A 23,841-nucleotide genomic window follows, 5' to 3' on the forward strand; every position below is an offset into this window, starting at 1 on the left:
ACCCTTCTTTGTAAGGCATGTTAGCGGTGTAGCAATCTTTAAGAAGTCCTGGATGAACTTACTGTAATAGCCGGCCAGACCCAAGAAGCTACGAATCTCTGTAACGATCTTCGGTGGATCCCAATTATGTACTGCCTCTACCTTAGCTGGATCTATAGTTATGCCCTCCTTGCTGATAATATGACCTAAAAATCTAACCTCGGATAGCCAAAACTCGCACTTGCTAAACTACGTACAACCGATGCTCCCGCAAAGTCTACAATGCCAATCGAAGATGATGCTCGTGCTCTGCCTCTGATCTCGAATAGATAAGAATGTCGTCTATGAATATAATCACAAACTGGTCTAAATATAGACGAAAAACTCAATTCATCAAATTCATAAATACCACGGGTGTATATTGGTCAGCCTAAATGTCATGACAAGAAACTCGAAAGACCCATATTGAGTTAGAAAGTCGGTTTTGGGAATATTCATCTTCCTAACTCGCAACTGATGATATCCAGAATGAAGATCAATCTTCGAGAAATACTACGCTCCCTATAGCTGGTCGAATAAGTTATCAATCCTTGGTAGTAGATACATGTTCCGGATAGTAACCTTATTCAACTCATAATAATCTATACATAAGTGCATACTATAATCCTTCTTCTTCACGAAGAGAATCGGCACTCCCCACGGAGAATAACTCTGGTGAATAAAACCCTAATACAAAAGCTCATTCAGCTGAGTTTGTAGCTACCTCATCTTAACATGTGCTATACGATAGGGTGCTCGGGATATCAAGGAAGTGTCCGGCTGCAACTCGATACAGAACTCGACCTCTCTCATAGGAGTTAACCCAAGTATGTCCTAAAAGACATCCTGATACTCTGAGACAACTCTAGTCTCGCATAAATCGGCACTCTGATCCCGCAACATTATCTCCTCGATGTACGCTAGAAATGACTCTGCAAACTAGTTGTCCTGTGAGGTTGCTACAATCAACTCAGACCCATCGGACGTTCACAAGCTAACTGTTTTAGCAAAATAGTCGCTACTCATGGTAGGATGATAGCCAATCCATACCGAGAATGACGTTGAAATCCGACATCCGCAAAATGATCAAATCAATGATAAACTCAGACTCATCTAGACTGATAACACATCTCCTACATATACTCTCTAATAGAGACACCTCACCTAAAGCAGTAAAGACTGATAATGGTACATTTAAGGGATGTGCTATAAGTTGAAGTCTATCCATGAAGGTATGAAAAATAAAGGAATGTGAAACTCGTGAATCAAACAAGATTCAAGCTGAGAAAGAGTTCACTAAGAAAGTACCTTCTACTATGGCTCCACTCACACCATAGTCGCATGGTACGACTACAAAAACCCTGCCGGTGGCTGAAGATTGTGGTGCTGAAGGTGGTGGAACATATGAGACTATCTGTCTCTGAGGAATCGTCGGGATGGCATGTATCTGGCCTGCTAACCCCTTAATCCTCAAAGCTATCAGCGGTGCCTCGATCCTCTGCTGCTGGCCATAAACGTGGCCCTACGATGTTTGATTCAGAAATTACTATTTTCATTGCCTTAAATCTATTACAACTTTAGTCATTACAATAAACTCAAATAAATAAAAAGTTAATCTTTTTATAAGATCTTCTTACACAATAAAAATATAAAGATTACAATTCCTTCAAATAACATACAACAGCAGTTTATCTCCTGTTGCTTGTGTGGGATCTTTGCATGTGCCAGGGTTTATCCATGGACCACCTACAGATCGGATCCGGTTGACAAAATTATTGATCAGAGTTCTGATTTCACAAAGGAAGCAATTGCTGAAGTATTGATCTCAACCAAGCAAAATCAATACTCTTCTCAAGATTAAGACCAAGCCTAATCTCAAGGAATGGGGGTACAGGGCTTCAGATCTCTCGAACTCTCCTTCTTTATGCCGAAAAACTCGCTAAGATCTCTTCCTCCTCTCTAAAATTCGTGACTCTTGGCTCTGATGTTTGGCAGCACCTCCTCGTCTTGATAATAATTCGCTCCTTGTGAAAGAAAGCCCTAGGCTTGTATTTATAGGGCTTCGGATACAGGGAATTTGGATAAGAATGAATAATTTGGTCATATCTTCAGTTGATAATGACCTAACTACTCTTAGATATGATATCAAATCAGTTGAGAAGCTTCGAAATGAAAATTTTTTGAGAAAATGCGTTAAAAACAACTTTTGGTGATTTCGGGCGGGCAACTGGCCACGGTGTCCCACTGGGGAACGGGACACCAAATGGTGTCTCGCAGAGGTGCGGGTCACCTTGGTACTTAGTCACTTTTTGGCCTTCCAGACTTGTATTTTTTACCGTTTTGCGTATCTTGTCGTTTGGTTGACTCGTACGCTTCGCTGATTCACTTCGTGCGCTTGTTAGCTTCTTTCTGGCTTTGGATGATCCTCTTTGATTCGGATAATCCTCTCCGACTTAGATAATGATGTTCATCGTCTTCTCTTCGCCTAGAGCTGTATTCGGATACCTATAAGTATTTTTAGATACCTACAGATTCCCCCTCCAAAGTATTTCAGACTTATTCTTTTATAGAGGAGTCTGGAATACTTTGGATAAGATAAGCCCTGTTTTCAACCTCTTTAGTATTTTGTCGAGGAGATTGCGTAGAAGGACCTGTGAATTTCTTCAATTATTGACTTCTTCAGCCTTTAGTCTATTCAGTATTTTATCGAATAGATGAAGTTCTTCTGGTGTTGTGCTTATCGTCTGACCATTGTCGAAGTCTTGAATTGAAGTTGGTGTGTAATTTTCTGAACTTAGCTCATGTCATTGAGTTGACTTTGAACTGATTATCTTTATCGGGAGTTTGTATCTGAACGTGATTGAACTCCCTGGAATCATCCTTTGACCTGGAAATTTTTTTTCTCAGCCTTATTTTAGCGAAATTGTCGATGCATTGACCGGCATTAACCTTTACTATAACGCGTTGACCGGCGATAACACAGTTTATACTCGTATGTTTGCTGGAGTCTATCTAGTTTAAGCTCTTAAGGTATTAGAACGTTACAGTCCTAAGTGTCGAGGATGCAGGACAAACTGTTAAAGCTGATTCATCTGCATGTATGGACCTTATCCTAAAGTTGTTGGATGCTCTAGTCATGAGACCAACTAATAAAGTTGGTGCATCAATAACTCTTACATTTATAGGATTTTCGGCAAACTCTCAGCCATCAACGGGTTTGATGAGCCTTTACCGACTACCGTTTGAGTCGGGCTAGTATGCATATTATTTAAATCCGTTCTGCATGTAACGTTATGCTAAAAGAGTTAACCCTTTTAGTACTATGATATCGAACACATAGACTTTATCTTTCTTACGGGAATAGACTACCCGGTAATGTATGTTAGGCGTTGACTTATCCCTTCTTAGGATTCTGGAAAAAAAATCCCCAGACTTGGATTCTGGTATTTTTTTCACTTGGCAAAAGACTAAACCGACAACGCGTGTTAGACGTTGACTTATCCCTACTTAGGATTCAGGGTAAAATTCCCCACACGTATAAGACACGGATTATGGTGTTATGAATAACAACCTGCAACAATGTCGAATATGTGGGCTTTCGTTCTTTTCACGGTCAAGAACTAACCAACAACACATGTTAAGCGCTGACTTATTTCTACTTAGGTTTCGGGATAAAATTCCCCATACTTGGATTCTGATGTTTTTTTACTCAGCGAAAGACTAAACCGGCAACGCGTGTTAGGCGTTGACTTATCCTTACTTAGAATTCGGGATAAAATTCCTTGCGTGTGTAAGGCACAGATTTTGGATGTTAAAAGATTATGTCTTCTCTTAGGGCAAAGGCAAACCCGATACTGGAGAGGAAGACTTTTATATTCTATCTCCAGTCACAAAAGAAACTCAAAGTGTGATCTCCACTTCAAGAATCAACAAAGATTCGGATAACCCTAATTGTCGAAAGGTTTGATCACCCAATATGAAGATGGATTTCTCGTTTATCGAGAGGAAACTCTAGTTTTGATCCTAAATGAAGAAAGGTTTGACCAAGTGGGAGGTTTGAGACGACCCTAACTATAAAAAGGTTTGATCGCTTGATTCGAAAGTAGACCTCTCGTTCACGGAAGAAATCGAGAGGAGATTTTGGTTGTGGCCCTAACTGTAGGAAGGTTTGACCGAGATAAACAGTGAGAGTAGGAGTACAAATCATTGTGGGAGTGTTGACTTGTACCAATCACTCAGTAGAAGTTCTTGGTGTCAAGTGATAAGGACTTAACACGAAGGGGTTTGATAATTGTTAAAGATTAGCAGACTAAAATTCCAAGCATTATACCTGGACTCTAACAATGGGAGTGTTGAGTGCACAGACATAGCGGGAGTTCAAGTGGATTAAATCAGGAAGAATTTTAGTGGGCCCACCGTCAATTAATTTGATCAATGAGAGATTTTATGGTGGAAGATTGTGAATCATTAAACATCAATGGGAGTTTTTTTGTGAGGGAAGATTGATCCGACAAAGTGATATCGTCTCAGCAAAAGAGTGCTATGAAGTTAGTGAAATTGATCCTAGCAATTAAATGTGTTTCACTCTTGGAAACATTCAGAGTCCAAGTGGGAGTTTCTTATTCATCACTTTTTTTTGTTGTGACTGGGTTATCCCTAAGAATACACCATATAACATTCTTCCAGGAACTTCCCATTACATGAATTATCCACCCCCAGCTTTGTTTACAAAACTGGGTCTAACATTGTACTCAGTTATATGATCGAATTATCCTTAAGAATATTATATATAAAGTTCTCTAGGAACTTTCCGTCAACGGTAAGAAACAGTTTAGACTCATATACCTATTAGAGTATGCAAGGAGCAGTTTAACCTCATGCCCTTGTTGGAGGAATGGGAGAAGTAGTTTAACCTCTTATACTTATCGGAGGATAGAGAGAAGTAGTTTATACTCTTATACTTATCGGAGTGAACCGTTCTTATTCGGCTCATTTCGGTATTATGATGTCGGCGTCAACCAAAGCTTGAATGTTGTTCTTGAGATAAAGCAAGCCTTGGTGGGATGAATAATCCTCCTGTGGTACGCACAGTACTTTGGATCCGAAGTGTTGTTAGCTTCCTACTGATTCATAATAGGTGGCAGCTTGATTTTGTTATTTTCAAGGAGGTATCTGAAGATAGCTGGAACCTCTTCATCCTTGAAGAAGTACTCTTTTTAGAGTCTCGGATCTGGAGTCCTTTGTTGCTTCTGAGGTTACTGTTGTGACATCTGATTAGCATTAACAGCTACTGCAGGTGTCTTTCCCTTATCACGAGAAACAAAATTCGAATTCGGGGGTTTAGTCGTCGGTTGGCCTCTTTCAAGATTTTTCCTTTTGAGAAAGCATTCGGCATGTTCCCTATGCAATTTTAATTCTTTCTATGTTATGGATGGCATGACCCCCAGGGCTTCCAGCACATCAATAGAGAGATTGTTGTGACATGTCTGCAAGATAAATTCATCTGTGATAGGATCCCTGCAATTCATTGCTTTGTTACGCAAGCGTTTAACAAAGCTATCAAGTGACTCCCTGTCCTTTTACTTCTCATCCAAAAGGGCTCCGATCGACACTTCTGTGTCATCATCGAAGAAGTTGTAGAGGAACGAGCTTTTCATGTCGTCCTAGCTATTGATACTTCCTAGCTTGAGACAGCGGTGCCAATTGAAGACAGCTCCATGAAGGGTACTAACAAATGATCGGACCATCAAAGGTTCATTATCAGAGATCACACCTAGGTGAGACTTGAAGTAAATTAGGTATTGAGTGGGTGAACCCTTTCCGTCGAATAGCGTGAAGTTAATTGGATTGAACTTCACTGGATACGGAATCGAATCCCATTCTCTTGGATAGGGACATAGAATACTCATTTTCCTCACTTCTTGAGTGGACATTAAGGCATTGACCTTATTCTCCAGCTCTTTCATCATCTCGTCGTCGCATGTATCTTTCTTCGGGTGATTTTGAGGAGGAATGATGGGACCACCCCTAGCGTTGTCTTTAGTGATGGGGCAACCCCCAGGGTTGGTATTATTATTAGGGTCACCCCCAGCACCTTTGTCAATGGGAGGAGTATCGGTATTGACAGTCCTCTACCTCTGAGTTGCTATCTACCTGATTGGTAGTGTGGCGATAACTGGATTCTCCATGCTGGTTCGATAAGGCTTGAATCTGTTAATCATGCAATTCCCTTATCCGTTGCACAGTCATTTCTATTTCAAATTTGAAATTCTCTTTCTGCTTGGTCAGAGCGTCTTCGAGGATCTTAGCTATTTGCTCAATATTGATCATGAACGTCTCATGAGATGTCCTATGCTGGACATCGTATTGTCAGAATCGATCATGGAGTTAGCGTCTAACATTTCGTCCTTCGAGGAGTGTCCTCTATCCTGTCTAGGTTGTCTAGTTTCTGACCGTAACCAAGTGATGCGCTGAGATGTCTCCGAGAAAGAGTCAGAGTTGTAACGCCTTAGCAATTTCCCTTTATCGGTCATGTTGATGGTGATTTCTGAGAGTTCATCATCTCGAACGATAGATTTCTTTTTATAGAAACATCTTGGTTTGGGTTTTGACACTTTAGTGGAAAGCCTTTCGAATACAGAGACCCTCCGTGGAGCGATCTTAGGGCAACTACATTCTGATAATACTACCATGATTAACCTCTCACAAGGACAGTAAGAGTCAAATTGTGGGATACTTCTCTTTCGAGATTTCTTCGTACCCCCGGCCCGATAGTACAACTCATCGACGTTATGGTCAGAGCAACCTATCGGCTGTTGGTTTGAGTCCCCAGATATAACGTTATCATTTGACAGACATATTTTCTTCTAAACGGGTAATGCCTTGTTGGTGTTTGTAGGAGTAGCTCGTTTAGGACCACGCCCTCATGAGGGTGCATCCTTAACGGGCTCCTGGTCTTCTGCACGCACCCCCAATCTAGAGGTGATAGGAATTCCCTTATGCACGGCACATGAATCTGTACAATAAGGTGTCCCTGTTTGTTTGGAGGCGGCGGGACACCTTTGAGCAGTAGATGGTTTGATGGGAGGGCGTGTACGACCCCTAGTCTGCAGAACTACTCGGGTTTTGTTCATTGGAGCTTTGTCTCGATCTTCGTATGAAGGACCAAGGCGATCCGTCATCATAATCTTGAATTTTGACAGGTCAACACTACCGTGGGACTTCACCGAAGGTACAGGAGAAGTAGGAATAGGAACGGGGGCTGTCGAAAACTCAGAAATAGCCGCGGGAGGCGAGGCGAGTGCCAACCAGGCTGAGCTAGCTCAACCATGGCGCGGGTCAGCTTGAGGTGGCTCAGCTTTGGCCGAGCCATCCTTTGCTGGCACGGCCTTGGCCGAGCCATGGTTGGCTGGCTCGCGATTTTCGGGTGTCTCGGAACTTGTTTGAATCGCTGTTTTGGATTTTGGCCTCCATTCTTGGTATGGTTTTGGTGGTTTCTTGGTCAGCTTGTCCTCCTTCATGTCTTGCACCTTTTATACTAAGGCACACATGCATACGATACGTGCGTGATGCTTTTGGATGCGCTCCTCGAGAGTTGAACGAGTCCTTTTGACATGGACTCATTCATTGGTCGATGGTTTGGAAGAGGGGTCATTTGCTTGCTATTGAGGTGCTTGGCGCTCCCTAAACTTCAGATCCGTGTGATAACGGATCTCATTAATTGGCTCCAAGACCTTGGCAGCTAATGTGTGAGCCGTTGGCGTTGACTCTGACGAGCCCTCTTTGTCAGATTTGGCGTGCCTTCGTTAAATAACTCCTGGACTGAGTTGTGATCTGAAATCTCGGCTTCATTAGATGCCAGAGAGGTGTTGTGAGATACAGTTGCAGCAACAACGGAGGCGTTGATCTTTCTACGCTTGTGAGGGGAGGAGGATCTAGAGAAGGAGGATGACAGATACTCTTTGAATTTTTGTTGGTCGAACTCGTACTCGACCTCTTTATCAACTGGGATCCGGATCCAAAGTTGCGACACGACAGCCTCTCCAGAGAGGTTGTTGGCTCTCACTGTGGTCGCTAGCATATTTGGTTCAGAAATTGCTATTTCTATTGTCTTGAATCTATTATAACTTCAGTCATTACAATAAACTCAAATAAATAAAAAGTTGATCTTTTTATAAGATCTTCTTACACAATAAAAATATAAATATTACAATTCCTTTAAACAACACATAATAGTAGTTTATCTCCTGTTAATTGCATGAGATATTTGCCTGTGTCAGGGTTTATTCATGGACCGTCTACGGATCGGATCTGGTTGATAGAATTATTCATCAGAGCTCTCACTTCACGAAGGAAGCAATCATTAAAGTATTGATTTTGACCAAGAAAAATCAATACTCTTCTCAAGATTAAGACCAAGCCTAATCTCAAGGAATGGGGGTACGGGGCTTCAGATCTCTCGAACTGTCCTTCTTTATGTCGAAGAACTCGCCAAGATCTCTTCCTCCTCTCTGAAATTCGTGGCTTTTAGCTCTAAAGTTCGGCAGCACATCCTCATCTTGATAATAATTTTCCCCTTGTGAAAGAAAGCCTTGGGTTCGTATTTATAGGGCTTCAGATGCAGGGTATTTGGATAAGAATGAATATTTTGGTTATATCTTCAGTTGACAATGGTCTAACCACTCTTAGATATGATATCAAGTCAGTTGGGAAGCTTAGACACGAAGAAATCCTAAGAAAACATGCTAAAAATAACTTTTGGCAGTTTTGAGTGCACGACAGGCCACGATGTCCCGCGGGAGAGTGGGACACCAAATGGTGTCACGTGTGGGCACGGGTCACCTTGGGACTTAGCTACTTTTTAGCCTTTCGGACTTGAATTTTTTACCGTTTTGCGTATCTTGTCGTTTGGTTGACTCGTACACTTTGTTGATTCGCTTCGTGCGCTTATTAGCTTCTTTTTGGCTTTAGATGATCCTCTTTGACTCGGATAATCCTCTCCGACTTAGATAATAACGTTCATCATTTTCTCTTCATCTCGAGCTGTATTCGGATACCTATGGGCATTTTTAGACGCCTACATGCGACTGCTGACCCTGACCACGGTCGTGCTGGCCGTGTCCACATCCTTACTGTTGGCCTTCTTGTTTTGATGATAATTTACAAACAATTTACTACTAATGTTGTTTGTCTAGTATTTGTGTTTTCTTATTTATTATAGACAAACAACGTAGTTGGAGGATGGATGGAATAGAGCTTCAACGATCATATCTAATGGAGGTTGGCGGAATAGTGGAGTGAAGCAATGCACATTCAAGTCAAGATCCAAGTTCAAGCTTCATCCGCAAGATTACCAAGATAGAGCTTCGTTGAAGATCAAGATCATTGCTTGGGTAATTTAGTTTAGGAATTTATATTATGTGTATTAGTACTTTAAGCTCAATCATATACACACATACACGTTTTGGATTTTGTATATATATAGTTATATATATACATATATGTTTTGGTTTGATAGTTTTCAAGTTTTACTATGAAACAAATGAATAGAATTGGAAAATACTATTTTGTTTCATGTTTATATGCCTATATATGATTTTCCCTTTAACAAGCTTATATTTAATGAAATCATATTTAGTGTTTTGAATATATTTGCATAGAATATGCAATTTCATGAAAATATTACATTTCTAGGTTATAGACTTCATAACAACATATTATATCTTTTATCAAGTCTATACAATTATTTCATAAGGTTTCAAAATGTTGTTTAAGTCAAAATATCAAAATATCAATTTTCAGGTTTTCATGTTTTGGACTATTTTGAAAAATGATGATATTTTTCATTTGGGAAGTCCTTTTTCAAAACCAGTCGTTGTAGCATGTTTATTATCATGTCTACAATCATTCCCCAAAGTTTTACATTTTTTGGAATTTATTTGATATTTTTAAACAGCATTTCAAAATCAGATAAACAGTTTTCATATCAGTTTTCGGTCGACCGCACCGGTCGACCGAACCCGAGGTCAGAAGTTCACTGGGCGACAGAAAGCCTGTCGGTCGACCGGTCCGGTCGACCGATGAAAATTTTCGGTCGACCGACGAATTTTTCGGTCGACCGACGAGTGTTTTCTTAACTCTTTTCCCTAGCAATTTCATTATTGATTTATCATATATTAATTATTGCTAGTTTGCTATTCGAGTTAGATTTCATTTTACTCATTGTTACACACACCCACATTGAGCTTATAGTATTTGCATACATAGTATAGTTGGGTGGTGAGAGATTGTAACCTTGAGTTGTGCTTTCATTGTGTTCTCATCTATTGTAGAGAACAAACTTATATTTGTTACATTGTGAGTGTTGTAAGGTTTTCGGTGAGCTAGAAACCAAGTGTGTAGTGAGGTTTTCGGTGAGCTAGAAACCGAGTGTGAGGAGTGACGTTGATCGGTGAGCGTTGAAAACCGATACTGTGAGGTGTAAACGTTATTCGGGTGAACGTAGAAAACCCGGTTGATAGTGGATTTCTCCCCGGGAGTGGGGAGCGGAGACGTAGGACGGAAGGTCCGAACTCCGTGATCATATCTTGTGTTTGAGTGTGCTTTGGCGTTTATTTATACTTGTGTTTATAATTCTTGTTGCCATTGTCATTAGCTCATCATTTATATGATCCACTATCTAGTTCATATTGTTTACCCTTGTGTTAGTTTATATATCCTTGCATATATCATATAGTATACCTCTTTGCTAGGATATATCACCTTGTGTATATTGCATATTCTTGCACATAACCCTTTGTAAATATTGTTGTATTTCATACTTGCTAGGATAACGTATTAATTGTTTTTAATTGGCATTTAAATCGGATTAGATTAGCATAAGACCCTAATCACCCCCCCTCTAGGGTCTAACAATTGGTATCAGAGCTTGGTGCTCTTTGATTTAAGGTCTAATCGCCTTGAGTTAAAGATCCAAGTTATCTTTTTGTGCTAATCTTGTTTTGATTGCATTTGCATCTTGCTTGCATATTTTTACAAATTATGAATATGAATGATGCATCTTGTTTAGGCTATGATTCTAGTGTTGCTCCTAGATTAGACAATTTCCCCTATGCCCAATGGTGTGTTAGATTTAAACTATTTGTTAGATCTAAACATTTTGATTTATGGGAAATTATAGATGATGCTTATATTGTGCCCATTTTGGAGAAATCCAAGTGGAACAGAAATGATCATCGCATGTTTACCATGAACAACATTTTGTTAGAATATTTGTTAAATGCTTTTAACTCATCTATGTCTAACAAGTTTGTTCATTTTGATAGTGCTTACACCTTATGGATATTTATAGAAGCACATCAAGGAGACTTGGAGGCGATCCGACAAGCTTTGGAGGATCCCGCTTCAAGTTCATGTGGAGCATCATGCACACGGCCACTAGGCGATAGCCCTAGTGAGGTTTGCGAGTTCGAATCTATTAATGATTTACCTAATGATGAACTTGCTTGTGCTAGTGAAAAATTATTACATGCCTTTAACAAATTGCAAAATGATTTCATTAATTTACAAAGCAAGCATGTAGAACTTATATCCGATCATGAGAAGCTAGCTTCCAATTTTGATATCATTTCCAAAGAAAATGTTGCTCTTAAAGAAAGTAATGATATGTTAAAATTGGAAAATGAGAAATTATCATCATCCATTTCTAGCTTATCTCATGCTAAGATTGATGCCATGTTAGAAGTAGAGAACATAAAAAATAACACTGCTTCATTTATAAATGACTATTTATGTTCTACTTCTAAAAATGCATATGTGCCTAAAAATGAAGATTTGAATCTTATGAAAAATAGTATTTCATCTTTAGATTCAACTTTGAGAATATGCATTAATAATCATAAGAAGCTTATGGATATGTGTGCTAAGTCTAAGAAGTCATCCACTCATTATGCACACATGTATAGCAAAACTTATAAGTGTTCTATTTGCGGCCGTCAAGGTCATTTAGCTAAGTTTTGTTATGATGCACACAAACATAAGAATTCTAATGCTCCTTGTGCATCTCATATAGCTTCATCATCTTGTACACTTACACATTCACATGCTCATTCTCACAAAGTTCATCATAAGCATGCTAGTGTGTTCAAGTGTGATCATTGTGGTCGTTTTGGTCATTTGGCCAAATATTGCTTTGATTTAAAAAGAAAATCTCATTTGACAAATGCTTCCAATAGACCACATGTTTTTAAATGTGATGTTTGTGGTAGGTTTGGACATCTTGCTAAATTTTGTTTTGATATACAAAAAGCTTCTAAATTGCAATATGTTCCAAATAGACCATTGTTTAAGAATGTTTCTCATTTGCAAAATAATTTTAAAAGAAAATCTTTATTTGCAAATGATTCCCGTGCACGAGCTAATGGTCCACAAAAACAAATGAATCTCTTTCATTGCACAAATTGCAATCGGAAGGGTCATTTGAATGAATATTGTTTTGACCATGTTAGTGCACCATATGTGCCTAAGAGGGTTCATAACCCTAGGGCCTTGAGCTTAAATGATTCTTGTATCATATCTTTCGTTTTCATGATTATTTTTATTTTTTGAGAGGACTATGTTTATATAACCCTCCGGAGTTATTGGGTGTTTATTCCCAAACATTGTTTACCGGGTGCTAAAAATATTTATATGGGTTAATACTAGCTCAAGAGCTAGATAGAGTTGTCTCTCTTGATTTTTGAAAATCAATGATGATTTGGTTTTATGTTCTTGTATGATTTACTTGTGATTTATGATTTTATTTGATTGATTTGTTTTCATTTGAAAACTTTTTGCGTGATTCTCATGTTCCTTCTTTTGACTTCATAAATCTACTTTTATACATATTTTGTATGTTCTATATGTGTTCTCATTGTCTTTTTGTATGTGAGTGGTGTTTAGCATATTTCTTATTTATGCTTGCTCACATATGTTTGCCATGATATTCATTGCATATATTCCATATGGTATTTTGATAGGGGGAGCAATCCCTATATCTTTCTATATGTTATACTCACCTATACTTATTGATAGGGGGAGCTTTTGCTCTCTTATTCTTTTTGTTTTTGTTTATATGCATGTGAATTATAATTTATATATCCATTTCCTTTCATGCATATATCCTTTTGTAAATTGTTTGTCATCATCAAAAAGGGGGAGATTGTTGGCCTTCTTGTTTTGATGATGATTTACAAACAATTTACTACTAATGTTGTTTGTCTAGTATATGTGTTTTCTTATTTATTATAGACAAACAACGTAGTTGGAGGATTGATGGAATAGAGCTTCAACGATCATATCTAATGGAGGTTGGCGGAATAGTGGAGTGAAGCAATGCACATTCCAGTCAAGATCCAAGTTCAAGCTTCATCCGCAAGATTACCAAGATAGAGCTTCGTTGAAGATCAAGATCATTGCTTGGGTAATTTAGTTTAGGAATTTATATTATGTGTATTAGTACTTTAAGCTCAATCATATACACACATACAAGTTTTACTATGAAACAAATGAATAGAATTGGAAAATACTATTTTGTTTCATGCTTATATGTATATATATATGATTTCATCTTTAACGAGCTTATATTTAATGAAATCATATTTAGTGTTTTGAATATATTTGCATAGAATATGCAATTTCATGAAAATATTGCATTTCTAGGTTATAGACTTCATAACAACATATTATATCTTTTATCAAGTCTATACAATCATTTCATAAGGTTTCAAAATGTTGTTTAAGTCAAAATATCAAAATATCAATTTTCAGGTTTTCATGTTTTGGACTATTTTGTAAAATGATGATATTTTTCATTTGGGAAGTCCTTTTTCGAAACCAGTCGTTGTAGCATGTTTTATATTAATTATTGCTAGTTTGCTATTTGAGTTAGATTTCATTTTACTCATTGTTACACACACCCACATTGAGCTTATAGTATTTGCATACATAGTATAGTTGGGTGGTGAGAGATTGTAACCTTGAGTTGTGCTTTCATTGTGTTCTCATCTATTGTAGAGAACAAACTTATATTTGTTACATTGTGAGTGTTGTAAGGTTTTCGGTGAGCTAGAAACCGAGTGTGTAGTGAGGTTTTCGGTGAGCTAGAAACCGAGTGTGAGGAGTGACGTTGATCGGTGAGCGTTGAAAACCGACACTGTGAGGTGTAAACGTTATTCGGGTGAACGTAGAAAACCCGGTTGATAGTGGATTTCTCCCCGGGAGTGGGGAGCGGAGACGTAGGACGGAAGGTCCGAACTCCGTGATCATATCTTGTGTTTGAGTGTGCTTTGGCGTTTATTTATACTTGTGTTTATAATTCTTGTTGCCATTGTCATTAGCTCATCATTTATATGATCCACTATCTAGTTCATATTGTTTACCCTTGTGTTAGTTTATATATCCTTGCATATATATTTCATCATATAGGATATATCTTATTGTTTACATTGCTTATCCTAGCTTACAAATATTGTTGTATTTCATACTTGCTAGGATAACGTATTAATTGTTTTTAATTGGCATTTAAATCGGATTAGATTAGCATAAGACCCTAATCACCCCCCCCTCTAGGGTCTAACACTTACTACTGGTTATGGCCTCTACCCTGCTAGCCTCCTGCTAGTGCACTAAGACAATCCTTGGCCCTATGGATGATCTTGTTGTAGTTGTAACATGCATCCTGAATCCTACATTGTTGTCGCGCTCTAGAATCCTACTGTGATCCCTTCTTATACTGTCCCTGCTGCTGATAGTGAAAATCATTGCCCCGATGCTGGGGTCCTTTAGGTCCTGCAAAAGGTCTATTGCCCTTGCCCTTATCACTATGTTGTCCTGCCTTAGAACTACCTTCCTTGGTCTTCTGAAAAATCACAGTCTCTGTCTCCTACAAAATAGCAGCATCAGGTACCTCTCGAACTGAGTGGAACCCTCTAGAAATGAGGTAGCAGCGAAGCCTTGGTCGAAGCCCTAAAAGAAACATCTGAGCATAGCGCTCTCTTGTCTGCCACATGCCCGTGAAGCGAAGTAAACTCATGAATCTGCTCTCGTAGTCAGCTACAGACATGTCTCCCTGCTCCAGTTTGGATAGTTCTAACTCTTTCCTGGCCCATGCCACGGAAGAAATGTACTACTCGTCAAAGAAATATATGAAATCCTCCCAAGTGAGTATCATCCAGTGCTTCAGGGTGAATTGAAGCATATACCATCCTCTAGCATCACCCTTAAGGCTGAAAGTTTCCAACCTCTGCTTCTATACTGAGTCGACATCAAGTAGGTCAAGAATATTCCCCACGTCTTACTTCCACTTGTGGGCTACTAATGAGTCTGATGATCCCCGAAACTTTGGTGCTCTCATCTTCTGGTACCGCTCAACTAAATGGAGCCAAGTCTCCTGCTCTGTGGTCCTGTCAATTGCTGGTGGTGGTGTAACTCCTGGTATACCTTCTACGGACTCCTCTGCAATAGGTTTAGCTGAAATCACTAGTGGTGAAATCACAGGTGGTAGTGTAACTAGTAGAGTCTGGTTCGCCACTTGCTCCTCAAATGCTACTAGTCTGACTGTTATGGGTGCCATGAGGTCAATTAGATACAGTGGAGCCTGCTACGACTCGGACTCTGCTTGGCCAGCTCTCCAGGTACGAGTTCTTTCTCGACCACATTCTCGTCCTGACATTTATAATATCAGGAGGAGAGCTTATTAGACACAGTAAGTGAGATCGCAAACATATATATATATATATATATATATATATATATATATATATATATATATATATATATATTATATAATATTATATATAGAGAGAGAGAGAGAGAGAGAGAGAAATGGGTATGTTTGGTACCAAGCATAAAAAGTTGTGCTTGGTAGTGATGTGGCATAATCCCCTCCACTCATTCAAATAGTTACATATCCACATGCACTTCTCAACCCATATGAATGTTGTCCCCCATTTGAATTAAGGGTCAAACGACGATGGGTTCACCCCAAACTTGGTGTGTTAGGATTTTAGAATATGTAGATCAAGTTCAACAGAGCAGATCATCCACAATGTAGCTCAATCATGTGATTTTAGGTAGCGTCCTTAGATGATTATAGACTCTATACATGAATCCTAAGAAACTCTATTCTAGCTCCACGACTCAACACAGGATGATCCTAAGGATGTTAGAACTAGAACTCTAATACCAACTGTGACGCCCGTGTTTTCATACATGGCTGCAGTCCAAGGTGAACTCAGAGATGTCAAACTTGTCATGCACTCACACTGTGCAACAACATGTTTCACCATCACAGTAATATCTTTCTAGTAGAATCAAATACAAGTGCATGTGCAAAACATGTAAAATAAGGGAAATAAATACAATAGACATGTTGTAGAAAGAGATATCTAATATATATAATTATATCTCAACAGAATACAACTGATGTCTGAAATAAATATGAAGTATCTTAATATGAGTCAACTAAAAATAAACTATGGCGCACAGTCTTTACAAGATAAAATACAAAACTCTAAATGCCTAGAGATAAATATCAACTATGGTGGAGTCTCATCTACTAAAAATATATAACGGTGACTATACTGGAAGTCTGTCATCCTATGACTCTCCGGAACTCTGAGCTACTGCCTAAAAGGAATTGGAAAATAAAAAGAGAAAGAATAAGAGCATCAGAGCGCTACAGCAAGATCATTTCCATCCGCCCTCAGGGGAAGGGCTACTAGATGTGATGGAGGCTCTATCTATTAAGCATAGTCTACCTTGATCATTTCTCATGTATCTAAATAGAATTAATATTTAGAAACCTACAACATGAGACGTAGTACGTCGAGTGAAATAATCCAAATAAGGAAACCCTCATGTATATAACATATGTCTCAAAATGTAGATAACTAAATATCAATATCGGATAAAGAATAAACAATCTAAATGGAATCAATAATTAGAAACTTACAACACAAGACTGGTACGTCGAGCGAAATAATCTAAACAAGGAAACCCTCGTGTATATACCATATGTCTCAAATTGTGATTCACTAAACATCAATCCTAACTAAGAATAAAGGATAGTAATACAAGAAAGTAAAATTATCACAATATCGGACCAAAAATGTCTTCCACTATCCTTTGGAAGATAATGTAAACAACTGCATATGATCCCGTTTACTTACAAGAGTAAAGTATCTTGGTCATATATAACTCAGCGATGAGTCATGTTCATAAATGGCTCCACCAAGACCCAGGCTATCAGATTATTATCATAATGCAAATCCTTGCAAAATTTATAATTCATCGCATTATTATCCGGGACGGACTACCAAATCGGCATCCTAAAAGTGTACATGGATTATTAGTCTAATCACATCAACGTACGAGACGGACTGCCAAATCAGGCATCTTAGGTATACGGTTCACAAGGCTCATCGCATCTATGTGCAGAACGGACTACTAGATCAAGCATCCTAAAACCCGACTCAATGGTCTGTATTAATGGTATATCGACGCACTATCCCAACTAGTACTGAGCGGTGCTCATCAACGATATCCATACAAGTATATAATGTTTAAATAACTCATATCTCTCACGTAATCAAAATAATAACTGTATTAATCCTCTTCGAGATACCCATATGTGTGCTTCGACACTATACGTGTATACTCATGATTGTACGTGTATCATCGTGCGCCTCGAACCCCATATTCAAAAACAAAAGGGTGTAAAAAACAACACTTCAAACAAAAGAGAACACAGGTCGGTCGACCGTCCCTAGGGCGTCGATCGACCAAACACAAACGTGCACAAAGTGCACTCACAGGATCTCACCAGTCAACCGACTAGCCTTCATCGGTCGACCGGCCAGAGAAGGTTTTCACAGATCAGGTTTTGGTGTTTGTATTTTTGTAATTTTATTCAAAAACTTAATTTTATTAACATGAGGCATATAACAAGATTTAAATTTTCATATTTGCTTAACAGCGATTAACTCAACATGATTTAAACTCTTGAATTAATATGGTTAGTATTTAGCAACTTAATTAACCAAAATTTCTCAAATAAAACATAAATTATCAACATGATTAACTAAGCATGATTGGAACTAAGCATTGAACATATATAAAATAATTTAAACATGTTCACATCACTTAGGAATCACAAACCTAGGGTTTATACATCTTAAATTAAAAAGAAAAGTCAATTAATTGTTAAACTAAGGTTTAAACATGATTTAAGCATGATTAATAAATTAAAATGAAAATAAAAGCAACCCTAATGATCATGATCATCAACTAATATAAACAACAACTAAATCAACAGATTTTCACAATGGTTTAAAGATTAACATCATAAACTAAGATTTTAAAATATCGGTTTAATCTTTAATATGAAATTCATCAATTAAACATCTTAAATCATGAAATAACTACATGAAAAGGTTTGGAGAAAGATGATCTTTCCTCAAACGTTATGTTGAACTCCTAAACAGGTGCGTGCAAGATCCCTCTTCACCAAAGTCGCAAAATCCCGCCTTCCTCTCGACAAACGCCTCAAGAACTCTCCCAAATCTCACAAATTATGATTAGGATTTGAGAGAGAGGTAGAAGAGCTGTTAGGGTTTGGAATAATTATAAAAAGATATGTTTTTTGAGTATATACATGTATATATATATAACTGTAAACCTGAATCAAACCAGTCTAAACCCGAAACAGGAAAGCTAGTCAGATTAGAAAAATAGTCTTCGGTATTTTGGCTATAACTTCTACATATGACCTCGGAATGGGGTAATTTAAGATGCATTGTAAAGATATTGATGATACCTACAACTTTTGACTTTTTAGTTTTTCCAGATTAGAACTATATCGGTGTGTAATGCAGATATACGCTTAACTGGTTATTTTTCTAGATTTCTTCTTTGTGCATGTTTAACCTATGTATACTCTCATATATACTCTTAATTGATCTCCAATCAATTGTTAGTATAATCATTTATCCATAAATGATATTCATTAAAATTAGAGCTCATTTATCAATATAATTCACACTACTTTCTAAAATTAACGGGGTTTTATAGGAATAAGCACAAGGAGTGTACATGGTAAGAGTCTATTCACTAACTTGAAGCAATGTCCACTGTGAATAAATGAATGTACAACAATGTAGGAACATCTAAGCATCTTCAATAGGACTATGACAAGTTAGCAGTGACAGGGTCAAAGCTTGAAGATGTGGACAATATTGATGGTTCTTCTGAACTCTCTTTCTAGGGGTTACGAACATCTGAAGACATCATTGACAGTAGGTAAAGATACAATCACCATGAACGCGGCTACAAGTGCTTCTCACACAAGAGTTTCAGTGACGGTGTTAGTGATGAAGTAGATGTTGGATTGGTGGCAGATCAATCAAAATTGAAATACGACAGATCAATCAAAAATACAGAGATATAAGTGGTTCGGCAATTTGCCTATGTCCACGAGGAGAGGATGGGGAGATTCCACTAAATCAAGGAGAGTAAAAAGGGTTACAATCTTACAAAACTCACAAATTAACCCTCAACCAAAGCTCTCAACTTGCTCATAATATCTCCCTCTCACAATGCTCAAAAGTCCCTCTAATCTCGGATTACAACTCTCCTCTTTTTTTGATTTATCCTAATCTCTTTTAAGGCGTTCCATATATATAGAAAACGTAAAACCAAAACAGACTAGGAATTCTAAAATCAAAAACAAAACAAATTAGGAATCCTAATAACCTATTACCAAAAAAGATTAAGAATCATGTTACCAAAATAGATTAGGAATCCTAATAACCTCTTACCAAACCAGATTAGGAACCTGCTATCCAAGAATTCTCCACCTCGGTGAAGTATTCCCAAATTTGAGCCGACTCCAACATGAGCACCAATACGTCGTCTCACCAAATTTGGCTGCATCAATGTGGTTGCCTACGTACCCCATCTCCCAAGGGATCAAGCCGCCTATAGTTCATCCAAATAACCGTCAACGGCCTCAACAATTATGAATGTGTAACAAGCTTCTACAATGATCAAACTTATTACTCAGAACTACCTTAGTGAGTATATCCGCCGGATTATCCTTCGTGTGGACCTTAATGATCTCCACATCACCATCTTCAAGAACATCCCGAATGAAGTAACAACGAACGTCAATGTGCTTTGTCCTCGCATAAAAAACTTGAATCTTCACCAAATAGATAGCACTCATACTATCATAATGAATAGTGACAGACCGCTATGATATACCAAGTTCCTCCAAAAGACCTCAAAACTAAATAGCCTCCTTCATAGCCTCTTTTATCGTCATATACTCTGTCTCTGTTATAGACAAAGTCACCGTAGACTGTAAGGTGCATCTCCAACACACCGATGTACGGATTAAAGTGAACACATACCCTGTAGTAGACCAGTGCTTATCCAAATCCCCTGCATAATCTGAATCAACATAGCCAATGCATAACTATCCGCCTATAGTGTCCCACTCATAAACCAAACCAACATTGAGTGTACCTTGAATGTACCTCAAAATCCATCTCACGGCGTTCCAATGATCCACTCCTGGATTGTGCATGTATCTCGAAACCATGCTCACTGCCTGTGATAAATTTGGCACCGTACATACCATTGTGTACATCAAGCTCCCAACTGCGCTCTCATATAGAGTCTTCGACATCAACTCTTGATCTTCAACTATCTTCGATGAGAGGTTAGCTGAAAGCTTCAAATGGGCTCCCAAAGGTACACTAACTGGCTTCATATCCATGCTGATATGAAATTGCTGTAGAACCTTCTTCAAATAAACCACATATGTCAAACAAATTCTATCATTCTCTTTGTCTCTGCTGATCTCCATCCCCAAAATGCGCTTAGCCTCACCCAAATCTTTCATCTCAAACTCCTTTAAAGGTTGTGCCTTCAACTCATCTATAGAAGACCTAAAAATAGAGGTAACCATTATGTCATCAACATAGAGCAACAAATAGATATACACACCTCCTTTCAATTTGCGAAAATACATGCAAGGATCAAACTGGCTCCGAGTGTACGAATGACCAAACATAAAACCATCGAATCGCTTATACCACTGTCGAGGAGACTGCTTCAAACCGTATAGCATTTCTTCAACCTGCAAACCAGGTTCTCCTTCCCTGCAGCTCGGAATCTCAATGGTTGAGTCATATATATTTCTTTATCAAGATCACCATAAAAAATATCGTCTTCACATCCAACTGATCTAACTCCAATCCATACTGTGCCACCAAAGCTAGCAAAATCCGAATAAAAAAATGCTTCAACACCGGAGAGAAAACCTCATTATAATCAATACATTCCTCATGTGCATAGCCCTTCACAACCAACCTAGCCTTGAATCTCAATGGAGTGCTCTCAATGCCCTCCTTCTTCGTCTACACCCACTTGCAATCAATTGCCTTCCGCCCCTTTGGAAGTTCAACAAGCTCCCATGTATCGTTCTTGTGAAGAGAGTTCATCTCCTCCTGCATAGCCACCTGCCACGAATCAGCCTCCGAATTTTGCTCAGCCTCTCTGAATGTAGTAGGCACCAACTCATCGATACTCTCCACCGAAAGAGCATATGCAACTACTATATCGATATACCATGTTATCATCTGTATGTCTCTCCTCTGTCTCCGAACCACAATAGAATCCTGAATCTGATCCATCGTTCCCTGATCCTACACAACTATACACGGATCCTCCTTGTCGTCGCCGTGCTCGCCTGGCATCACCTCAGTCAGCACTCTAATGGATACTGTACCATCTGGATAATGTGGAGCTGTATCGATCTCCACCACCTGCGATATTTCCTCCTTCAGTTCGCTCTCCACCTGATGAGAGCTGGGAAACTTCAAGATAGAAGCCTCATTGAACATGACGTCTCTACTCAGCACAATCTTCCTATCAACTGGATCCCAAAGCTTGTATCCCTTAATACCGTGCTTGAATCCTACAAATATGGCATTCCTAGCTCGAGGTTCTAACTTATCAGTCTTCATATAATAGTATGCAGGGCACCCAAATACCTTGAGCTGGTCATAATTGTGTGTTAGCTCTCCCGACCACATCACCATAGGGGTCTTCCCCTCAATCGCAGATGAAGGTAGCATGTTAATGAGGTGGCTCGCATATGAAAGTGCCTCAGCCCAAAAGATCTTCTCCAAACCACTATGCGCTAACAAACATTGTATCTTCTCCAATAAAGACCGATTTAACCTTTTTGTCATCCCTATTCTGCTATGGTGTATGACTAACTGTGAAGTGTCTCTCTATACTCTTGTCTCGACATAGCTGCTGAAAGGGGTCTGATGTGTACTCACCACCGTTGTCGGATCATAACATCTTAATCTTTCTCTTAGTATGCAGTTCTAACTTCTTCTTCCACTCCACAAATATATCTAGAACTTCACTCTTCTTCGTCATGGTGTACACCCAACAATGTCTAGAATAGTCATCAACAAACGTGACGAACCAATGTCTACCACCAAGTGATGCAGTCTTGGTGGGACCCCAAACATCTGTGTGCACATAATCCAGGATGCCCATCGTCCTATGAATTGCTATCCTAAACTTCACCTTCGTCTTCTTGCCAAGAACACAGTGCTCACAAAACTCAACTTTTCCACTCTTGGCTCCCTTCAATAATCCCTACTTGCACAGTGCCTACAGTGACTTCTCTTCTGTGTGCCCTAATCTATAATGCCAAAGTCTGCTAATATCCGCCTCTGAAATAGCTGAAGCAACCTGGCCAATCACGGTTCTCTCTTTCAGATAATACAAGTTCTGACTAAGGACTCCCTTCATCACCACCAAAGATCCCTTAGTAACATTTGTTACAACATCCTCAAAGGTCATCTTGAATCCCTTTGCCTCTAAAGCTCCAACTAAGATAAGATTCTTCTTCAACTGAGGAATAAATCTCACCTCCTTCAATTCACAGGCTACTCTATTGTGCATCCGAATCCTCACAGTACATATCCCATAAATACCACAGGATTGATCATTTCCCATGACAACAACACCCCCATCGAGTCTCTCAAATAATGAAAATCAATCTCGCCTAGGAGTCACATGATAAGTAACATCAGAATCAAGCATCTAATCTGATGCATCCAAGTGGTTTACCTTTGGAGTAATCAATAGAGAAAAGCTCGAACCATCGGAATCATCGCCTTTCACGATATTCACCTCATTGGCCTTCGGGCCCTTCTTCTTGCTATTCTCATTCTCCTTGATCTTTGGACAGTCTTTCTTCTAATGTCTTTGCTCCTTGCAGAATGCACATTGGTTCTTTCCTAGCTGGTGACGACCTCTTGACTTTGACCTTCATCTATTACCACCTTTTGAATATGGGCTTCTACCTCTCGTCGACAAAGCCTCTTCTGAAGTACTAGCGTGAAAAGTCTTTTTGTCATTCCTCCTCAAATCATAGTTTGTCAAAGTATTAGTAACTTCACTATAGCTGATAGAAGACCTCTCATTCAATAAAATGAGCAAGAAGGTATCATACTCCTCATCCAGTAAGGAGCCTAACAAAATAATCGCCTTGTACTCGTCTGATATCTTCTCATCAATATTCGCCAAGTTCGACAATAACTTAGTGTAGTTGTTCACATGAGCCGCTAGTGAGGTACCTCGGGACATCTGAAATCTGAACAATCTTTGCAGTAAAGTACTTATTATTGAGAATTTCCCACATCTTCATTGTAGACGTCACCTCAATCACATCATACTTTAATTTATGTTCCAAACAGG

At 38.8% G+C, this 23,841-nt stretch overlaps 1 protein-coding gene across 1 annotated transcript in view; it reads right to left on the reverse strand.

Annotated features, from left to right (window-relative positions):
* LOC109846972 (galactinol synthase 2-like) overlaps nucleotides 14,768–23,841 on the reverse strand; it is a 36,123-nt gene continuing 27,049 nt past the window's right edge. The window contains 3 exon segments of the mRNA XM_020416214.1: nucleotides 14,768–14,914; nucleotides 14,963–15,155; nucleotides 15,354–15,612. Of these exon segments, the coding sequence (XP_020271803.1) occupies nucleotides 14,768–14,914; nucleotides 14,963–15,155; nucleotides 15,354–15,612 (599 nt within the window).

This window comes from Asparagus officinalis, chromosome 7 (assembly GCF_001876935.1).
Source record: "Asparagus officinalis chromosome 7, Aspof.V1, whole genome shotgun sequence".
Lineage (NCBI taxonomy): Eukaryota > Viridiplantae > Streptophyta > Magnoliopsida > Asparagales > Asparagaceae > Asparagus > Asparagus officinalis.